General features: G+C 32.5%; 1 protein-coding gene across 1 annotated transcript; it reads left to right on the forward strand.

Moving 5' to 3' along the window:
- The first annotated feature begins 1,104 nt into the window (after positions 1 to 1,104).
- On the forward strand, positions 1,105 to 9,982 carry LOC127738825 (trans-L-3-hydroxyproline dehydratase-like). The gene is made up of 5 exons (XM_052250228.1): positions 1,105 to 1,225; positions 3,704 to 4,163; positions 6,222 to 6,371; positions 7,376 to 7,521; positions 9,704 to 9,982. Exons 2-5 carry the CDS (start codon positions 3,713 to 3,715, stop codon positions 9,962 to 9,964), a joined length of 1,008 nt encoding a protein of 335 aa, XP_052106188.1. The 5' UTR covers positions 1,105 to 1,225; positions 3,704 to 3,712; the 3' UTR covers positions 9,965 to 9,982.
- Positions 9,983 to 10,588: the final 606 nt, after the last annotated feature.

Here is a 10,588-nt window from a genome sequence, read left to right on the forward strand (position 1 = left end):
AAACATTCAAAGTGAATAAACCTTGACTGATGGTAAAGTACCCAATAGTCTCCGTTGAAATGAGGCATGCAATTGCTTATAAAACTGCATACCAAATACCATTGACTTATTATAAGTGGTTCCCTTTAAACTAACATAAAAACATACTTTAACTTGTAAAATATTCAAAAGTTATAAAGTCGATGAACCATGACCAAGACCTTATAATCTGCATGGAAATGAGACATGCAAATACTTATACAACTGCATACCGTCTATCACTGACTTAATATTAGTGGTTTATCTTAAACGGATCTTATCCCAAACTTTAACTTGTAAACTTTGAAAACTAGGTAGTAAAAAGTCAATAGACCATGACTGAGGATAGGAGCCAAATAATCTTCATGGAAACGAGATGTGACAATGCTAATACATCTGCATACCAAATATGATTGACCTTCCACATATGGTTCCCCTTATACTGAACTTATCACAAACTTATACATATTAACTAAGGAAAATTTACAAAGTCAATAGACCATGACTGGAAGAGCGGGACCAGATAATCTCCATAGAAATTAGACAGGACAATGCTTATACAACTGCATTTCAAATACCATTGACATATCCCTAGTGGTTCCCCGTAAACTGGCCTAATACATGTAAACCAAGCAAGTCATTAAACCACGACAGAGGTGGGAGGGACCAAATAATCTCCATAGAAATGAGATGTACAAGTGCTAATACAACTGAAAACCAGCTTTGTCAAAGAGAGACAAAGACGACGAAAATGCAAAGAACAGTCTATAAAACACTATATATAGAAAACTACTAGAGACTGAACACCCTGCTCCACATGGGATTAATATATGATGTTTATTTTTTTTTCACGCGTGGGTTATTGTTGATTATTTTGGAAAAGAATGATATCATGTTAACGATAGATTTTTTTATAGTCTCTTTTAAACTTGTTTGATATGGTTTGATGATTAATATTGTTAGAGTCTGAAACGTTTATATGCAACCGTCTGTTAATGTAAACTGTATGTTGGTGACTTTTAGATATATTTAAATAATTTATACTTGGTTCCTGTCTGATAGACATATTATACCCAACATCTTTATTTGACAAATTTGTTAAACTGAATATTTATCTTAATAATTACCAATTTGGTGCGAATAAACTATATGCTTTAAGAAACTTTACCTGAATAACGCATTCGTTACTGAGGATAACACACAGCCGGTGAGTGATGACATTTAGTAAAAATGAAATTCTTACATTTACAATTTTTAAGGGTGCTAAATACGAAAAAAAAGATAGAAGAAAAATTGTTTTAATGGAAACTCATTTGAGGTGTTTTTCGTCTACTTGCGTGTTGGTTTTTGATTGCTGAAGAAAAACGTACAAACCAAAAATATTTCAGAAAATCTATAGAAAATCAAGTGTGAATTTTGAATTTTAGTATGTCCTAAATCATTTATTATTTGACTCGAAAAACAATCATTACTGATGTGTAATTTCCTGAATTAATTTATTCTGCAAGAATGATTTTGATACTAAATATTGGCGACAAACTGAAGATGATATTTATTAAGCGGTTTTTCTCTTATATGATTTATAAAAAATCATAATGTCAATATGTATGATAGCACAAAATACATAAAAAAGTAAAAGAATTACATAAATTATTTGACGTTATAATAGTTCTTATCAACATGCAATGAATGACAAATAAAAATGTAAAGCATGTCATTATGACGACAGAAGACGGACACAAATTACTGCTTTCAAAATTACTGAGTATTTTCCACTAACCAAAATTTTTACTTCTGTTTGATTTTGGTAATAAGTAAAATGCTATTTTCTTATTGTTATTCAATTAGATATAGTTGACGTAATACATAGTTATATATCATCTATAGCTTTTGTTCATCTTGACCAAATTTTAATCTCAAGCAGCCTATAATGAAACTAGTTGAAGTACATCTGACATAACTGTGACCATACCAATAAAAGATTATGCTTTGTTTCCAACAATCTTTGCGGACAGTGTGCCTATATATACAGCTGAATTTTGAAGTGTACAATTACAGTTTTTAAAAAGTAGTTGACATTTCCAGTTTGAGTGAGAATTTTTACCTATCTTCCAGTTATATATCAAATTGATGATGATTTGATATTTTATGAGGTTTAATGAAATATCTGTAGATTAAATTTGGAATACACATTTATATGCAATGTTATCAAATAATTGAGAGAGAAATAAAATCTTATTGGTTTATGCTGAGGAAATGAAAAACCATAAATTCTTTAAAAAACGCAAAATAATAACTTTTAAAATTTTAATCGACGAAAAATAACAATCACAAACGCTACACAGAAAACTAGAGATTGAGCAAGTAAATAAAAACGTACGAGCTCCGGAAGGTCACCAGATTTGTCCCTGTTGTTACTTTTGTTAAAATACGTTCATGCGATATACCCATTGAGTCCTTAATACTTTTCAACTTCGTACTTTATTCAGACGTTAAGGATTTTGTATTCGAGTGATGATTCTATTCTACAAGAAATCTTACGTGCAAAATTTTAAGCCTGGTATGTATGATGAGTTTGCCCAGTGATAAGGTATTTCACATCCTTATCGGATTCGTGAAAGGGTTTTTTTCTAAACCTAAGACATCATCAAAACATAACCCTTCAGGCATGTAAATTCTCCCACCCTTTGACTTGAAGAATTTGAAAAATTTAAATGCAAAGCACAATGGTTATCCAATACAGTTATTGATTGACACAACATAGACATCTAAAACTTGCAAAGTACAAAAGAAAAGGCGAAAGAACATACTTGCAAAAGGAACGTGTGTGTGCGTGTGTATTTGATAATCGTATCATTGTGTCAATCGTTTTGGGGTTATAGTATATCTGTCTCAATTATATTTGGAACATTATGTATTTTTGTTTGAGTAAATACAGATGTATTAATTTTAGACGTATGTTTTCAATTTAAAAAAATAATATTCTACACATCTTATCACTATAAGCTTACAAACATAACGTTTTATAGGAGTTTGATTATGCACAATTAGGGTTTTGACCAAAATTACGCGGTTCACTGAATATGGTAGTGGGTCATGGTGTCCATATCAGCCATATTCATGTAAATTATATTTTGATACATGTATATAGTTGTTTTATATTTTCATGAAAAAGCCTGAAATATAAAAGATAACGACTTTGGAACATTTTACTAATTAACAAGCTTGACTTCTACATACTTCCATTATAGCTATGATAAAAGGTTCTTTCTATAATTATTATACAACAGAATCGTAAAAACACGTAGTCACATATATTTTATAGGTAAACATACATGTTTCTCGTTTCTCTTTTTTTATATAGATTAGACCGTTGGTTTTCCTGTTTGAATGGTTTTACACTAGTGATTTTTGGGGCCCTTTATAGCTTGCTGTGCTGTGTGAGCCAAGGCTCCGTGTTGAAGACCGTACTTTGACCTATAATGGTTTACTTTTATAAATTGTGACTTGGATGGAGATTTGTCTCATTGGCACTCATACCACATCTTATATCTATGAAGTATTAAGTAGGAAAAATAAGCCTTTGTATGTGTGTTTATCAAAAAAACCTTTTATTACATAATCTTGTGACTAATCTAAAACTGTCTATCCTCTATACATATTGTCTTGATTAATTTGTTTGTAGATCAGAGACATGTCTACTTTTGTAACAACTGAAATGCATACCTGTGGACAGCCAATCAGAATAGTAGAAAAGGGGTTTCCCAAAATAGAAGGAGACACACTTCAAAAAAAGATGGACTACCTGATACAAGAACATGATCATCTGCGTAAGCTCTTGATGTGGGAACCTCGAGGACACTTTGATTTGATTGGTGTTATTTTGGTTCAACCAGATTACCCCGAGGCTGACATTGGTGCTATTTTTATGCATAATGAAGGATATGGTCCTATGTGTGGGGATGCTACTATATCGTTAGGAAGATATTTAGTAGATAAAGGCATCGTTAGAAATCCTAGCATACCTAAAACAGTTGTGAAAATCCAGTGTCCATGTGGTCTTATCGAGGCTCGTGTACAGAACGATGGAAAGAAAACAGGAGCTGTTAGCTTTTTAAGCGTTCCTTCATTTTTGTATGAAAAAGGTATGCAATTGTAAAAGATATTCGTTTATAATCTACTTCATCGCTTAAATCTCTTATTTGAAGGGAGATTCTGCGCTGCGGAAGTTGTTTAGATAAGTGAAGTTTAGAACAACATGAGGTCGTTCTTGCATGAAAAGTTTTGAAGAAACAGAAGCCGAATCCATTCTCAATTTTAAGGTCTACTTTTTCTGTGGTAGTTGTCAACATGATTGCAAATTCATCAGCTGTGAATGTATGCATTGTTTTATATCAGTAAAAAAAGTTCTTATTTCGAATGATAATGATATTTTGACTTCAAGTTTGAACATTACGGATTTCTTAGAGCATGGTATTATATTAACTAAATGATTTTTGCTATATTTGGATGGTTGCATTTTACCAATAACTAAACCATTGCCATACATTTTGAATTTACAATTTGTAACTAAAACCGCTGACATGAAATCTTGATTTAATTATACTGATCTAGTATAGTAAAAAGAGAATCGAAATCGGGCATCCAGAGGAAAATGCACCTACATTTATGTTAATAAATGTTTTGAACTCAGAAAACTATCATTATAGTACAGATATGTTTTTATGTAACCCATTGAGAATATTTGCCTGTTAATATGATATTATTACGTGAGTATTTCTGTATTGGCCTTGTTATTGGTCCGAGGCTTGCTGTATTGGCCTGAGGCGAAGCCGACGGCCAATACAGCTGGCCGAGGACCAATAACAAGGCCAATACAGAAATACACGTAATAGTATCTTTATTAATTAACTACAGTGTTACAATATTTTTTTTAATTTCATATCACAAGAGATAAACATTTTTACCTTGAAGTGGAACTATCCAAATCTCAGTTTCTTTTTATAAGATGCAATATCTAATGATCTGGTGCCGTTTCCAGGTGTCTTCAGCATTTTCTCATCTGATGAATTTTTCTACCCTTTCCAGTCACTATAAAGTGTTACAATTTAAATTTAGACACAACACATAAATAGTAATTGGAAAGGTACTGCCATTGCATGTGTTATGTAGAAACAAATTGAATATATTTAAAAAAAAATAATGTAGGAGTTGAAAATGATACAACTATCCATAAGCCAACTGACCAAAGAACGAAGATTTGCACAATTACAGGTCACCCTTCCAGAATGCATATGCCTGGTTCGGGTTTAAAAATAAATGACAGTTTACAAAACATGAGAAGCGAAAGTAAACAGTAAATCGATTTGTACCATCGTGAAATTATGAGGTCGATAAGAAATGAACTTTGTGATAATCTACTCGTTCCCCAAACCTGAAATAATTCCATCGTCTGCATTCAAAATACTTTTTAAATGAATGTGACCGTCTTTAGCCTGAAATATATGCCATACTGAACGTTTCATCATGTTTATGGTGAGTAAATGAAAACTGCGTCTTCCAAACAACTGTTTACTTTCAGTTTGTGTTTAACGTGACTTTCGATCAAAAAACTAGAGACGTTCCGAAATCCTGTATTGGCCGGATCAGAACTCGGCCAATACAGAAAAAAAATCTATATTGGCCGAGTTATTCTGTATTGGCCGAGTTGACACCTTTATATTGCATAGGCAGTTTTCATCATATTAAGTCCAATAACAGTGTAGTTAATTAATAATATTAAATATTTATAATTATTATGCTTTTTTACTAATATGTGTATGGCTCTGGTCTGGCTGTGGTCTAACATCTTAGAGTTGAGATGATTATATTCATATTAGATATGACTATTAACATTTGATTATTGTGTCAATTATCTAAATCATTGTAATAAATTACTTTGCTCTTCATGGGCCCTTTAATTGGAATCAAAATATCTTAACTTATCTTATCTTATCTGTATATGGGTGTAGTACAGATAAATAAGACATACAAACTAATTCTTTGAACAAAACGAGCTTTCTTGATAAATATACATGACAACATATACTACAGAGGGCACGAATCTTCTGCTTGCCAATGATGCATACGAAGCCCGTTATATATATTCTGTCAAATTTAGAGCACGTTATCGTTGCTATATATATGTTTATTTTATTTGACAGATGTGTCTGTTAATGTATCAGAATTTGGACAAATTGTTGTCGATATTGCCTATGGTGGCGGTTTCTATGCTATTGTTCCTGCCTCACAGTTCAATTTAGAACATAAATGTTCCTGCAGCAAGCTGAAAGAAGTTGCAGGAGCATTATTGGGTAATTCTATCGTCAAATTAGAGATTTTTGTTGCAAAACATATCATTTGATCTTAGTGATTGTCTGACGTTATGAAATGAAAATAACATTTTTTTATTTTACTCTCCGCATATTGACTCTTCAATTTACATGGCGTTGTCAGTTTATTTTCGACTTATGATTTTGAATGTCCCTTTGTTATCCCTCGCCTCTCTTTATATGACTGTTAAAGACAATAAATTGTAATACATTGAAATATATACATAGCAATGTTTTTCTATATCTTCAAACTAGATATGTCGGTGCGATATGAATACCCCTTACTTGCAACTTATCACAAAAAGACAGTCAACTGGCACGATGATAACTCGATCTGTTGATCACAATATTTATTTACCAAAAACAAATATCGCTTTCATCATGAATGAAAACTTCCTGACGAATAAAAATACCGTCCTGACAAGTATAATTTTTATGAAACTTTCTAAGTCTTATGACCTTTAACTCCGCTAAAAGATCAATCAAACGAATTAAAAATCAAACTTGATTTGTCAGTCAACATCATTCACAAATTACCAAAAATTCATCTAAATAATTTCCAGGCATTACAACATAAACTTCTGGACTGTACAATTCATGAACGTCAAAGGACTATAATTCTATCAGAATTCGGGCAATCAAAACGATAAACAAACACGTTCTGTAAGTTACATCATGCCTTAATTTATCTTATTTACCTGAAATCAGATTAAAATCTGCAGGCATGTGGAAAAAAGAATGGACATGGATTGATATGAAATTGCCCGTAGAACGGACATTGGTAACAGTTCATGCCTTGACCTTTTGGTCCGAAAACCTTTCTCAGTACTCGGAGAACAAAATTTGCGTTCAAGAAACCAAATCCAGTATTTTGATTGGTTGATTTCTGAGACTGAATACGATAATCGTATTCAAACTTTTTACGACCTTGAGTGGAGGAGTCACAAAAATCTTCAACAGTAAATTTGGTGTTTAATTACTTTCAGACGAACTTCGAACTAATTATAAAGTGGTACACCCAGAAAATAATGATGCATGCAATTCGTATATATATGGAATCATAGTCACTGATGGAAAGGATGGTCACAACGAAGAAGTAACGACCAACTTTACCTTATATGCAGATAAAGCGGTATATAACTCATTATTATAGCCGATTTCAATGAGTGTGTAGGCAAAGGTAATATCTTTGGTTAGCTGGCTTGCTAGCTGAACCTTGAAGTCATTATTAGGTTAGGTAAACTACCCTACTTTAAGAGTAGACTAGCCCGACAGATAACCAATCTATTTGTCTGTTGAACAAGTCTACTTCTAAAGGAGGGTAGTATACCTGACCTAATAATAACTTCACGGTTCAGCTAACAAGCAAGCTAACCAAAGATATTACCTTTGCCTACACACTCAATGAAATTGGCTGTAAATAATAATCGTGTTTTCTTTATTTCAGTTTTCATAAAGCCTTTTTTCTATATTGAATGTGTCATGTTATGCATACTCAGTGTAATCCTGGAATTTCAAACTGAATAATTCAAATTGAATAATTCAAATGTACTCATTATTGCATAATTCATTGCATGTAACTAAATGTAAAAAAGAAGAAGGAATGATAAGAGCCATTATTTGGTCTCTCAAATTGCAAATCTGGTAAACTTATTCAAGCCTTTCAAATTGATGTCATTCACCTGTCGATATCTACATATTTTATCTAAAATGGCAACTTTGCGCATAGTTTTTGGTCCGGATATACATGAGCATTAGCTTTACCCAAAAAGAATTTTACACATATTAACATCTTTGTAAATTAAATTTTGTAGCAATTTTTTTTTATGTAAAGCTGTTGCTCATATCTAAATATTATTGACAAGATCTCAAAATGAGGCTATTTCGGCAGTTTTTGCTGTTTCGCACAGAATGTAAGAAGTTTTTAGCCCTAATGCCAATATGTGAGGCAAAATTAAAAAAATTGAATACTGATGTCCGACAAACTTATGTCTAATGAACATCTGAATAATGGTATTTTGTATATTTATAATACTTTTTACATCGGATGAACGTGAGGGCATTCCGGTGTATTGCTGTCGCCTAGATTTCCATTACGTAACTTTCGAATTGGAATTGTAACCGATCTATAAACATGATAAATACGCGGACATTATCGAGTGCAAAATAACATTCCTTATCGCTTGTTATAAATTTATTTTTTCAATGGATACTCCTAAATATATTTTTTTAGAACATAAATTAATAATATGAAAATGTTTTGTCGTTATAAATATAAGTAAAAAATCTTTAATATCTATGCACACGTACATAAAATGTGTGTTAACGCATGCTGAAGAATATCTCAAGAACGTTTGCAATCTCCCATGCAGAGTTATCGGTCCTCGCTCTCTCTCAAGGACCGATAACTCTGCATGGGAGATTGAAAGTTTGGCGGGAAAATATGAATGCCTACTCAAATCCAATCTATTAGAAAAATCAAAGAAGAGTGTCCACCATGCACTTGCACTGCACTATTATTAATATAGTAGAATAGAATGATATACAAATGGATGAAAATTATATATACATGTAACTGTAATATACAAATATTTATATAATACATAACAACAAACCAGAGTATACTGATTTGTATCACTTCAATATCATATTTATTACGGTGAGGTTGAATTCCCTGTCATTTATTTATCATCCACGCACGAACTTGTCTAATAAATTGTTTTCATATCTGTACATTAAGCTCACTTTCAGGTATAGAGATGTGATTTTTTTTTCTGAGACAAGTGCTTGTTACCATCCACAAGAACTTGCAGTCATCCGATGTTCAGTACTTCAGTACTTTGATTGATTTTCGAATTCATAGGCCAAAAAGTGGCCTTATCATACATTTTCTTTCTTTAGAATAACTTTACACATAGGAGTGGCACTAGCGATTAGTAAAAGGTCTTTTTCTCCATTTGTGACATGATTTAGCATACAATCATAATGCTATGCAACACTTCCTTGATTCGCGCCAACTAAGTCCTACAGTAATGCGACACTAATTTACACTTTGGGTATGGATATATATATATATATATATATATATCTTTAAATTTCAAAATATTCTTCACTTTTTGAATATTAAAAACACCAATAGAAAGTTACAAATCGTGTTGCAAAATAAATACAACAGCTGTGTTCTATAGCATAGGTGAAGAGAAAATCAAATGATTTCGTTGATCCGTTGAAAACAAAATTCAGAGTACTTATCTGTCAATAAATATATTAAAGCTAACATATTCGTAATACACAATGTAACTTGATTTATGTAGGTGGGCCGAGCACCATGTGGGTCAGGATCTTCTGCTAGGATAGCTCAACAGTTTGGCAGGGGACTGATAAAGCTGGATCAAACAAGGATATTTAAAAGTAGAACAGGAGGCAGGTACAAAGCGACATCTGTAAAAGCAGTGAAGTGTGGAGACTTTGACGCTGTCGTGGTAGAGGTGTCAGGCAATGGATACTACACCGGAACTTCTTCATTTTCACTAGAGGAAAACGATGAAATTGGAAAAGGATTTTTGATGTCATAAAAAATTTATCCTAGACAATGAATGTTTCTTTGCAAGTGAATGAGGCTTTTTGAGTGTTTTCTGTATCCTACTATATTTGCTTTGTTATCATCATGCTATTTGCATTTTAAATTCGTCGTTATTTATCTTGACTTCTGTCCGTTGGTGTCATTCGGCATGTGGCTATATGGGAGATCGGTTCGATGATAACCCCGCAAAATCCTTACGTGCCTGAGTCTGTAGTTATGAGATGGTCGTGTGTTGCTGTTTGTCATCATTGTTTTTCTTTTAATGTTGTCAGCTTTCATCAGGTCGTGGTCATTCTTTTTAGTTCTTTCACATTTTGTTATCTTGCAACCTTTTACAGCTCACGGTGACACGTAGTTTTTAACATCTCTTTTCTTTAGCCCATTTAAAAAAGAAGATGTGGTATGAGTGCCAATGAGACAACTCTCCATCTATGTCACAATGTATAAAAAGTTAACTAATATAGGTCAAAATACGACCTTCAACACAGAGCCTTGGCTCACACCGAACAGCAAGCTATAAAGGGCCCCAAAATGACTAATGTAAAACAATTCAAACAGGAAAACCAACGGTCTAATTTGCTTATTTTTATACGGTACAATTTTCATTTCAATCTAC

The sequence above is a fragment of the Mytilus californianus genome, unplaced genomic scaffold (assembly GCF_021869535.1).
Source record: "Mytilus californianus isolate M0D057914Y unplaced genomic scaffold, xbMytCali1.0.p SCAF_4, whole genome shotgun sequence".
In the NCBI taxonomy this organism is placed as follows: Eukaryota; Metazoa; Mollusca; class Bivalvia; order Mytilida; family Mytilidae; genus Mytilus; species Mytilus californianus.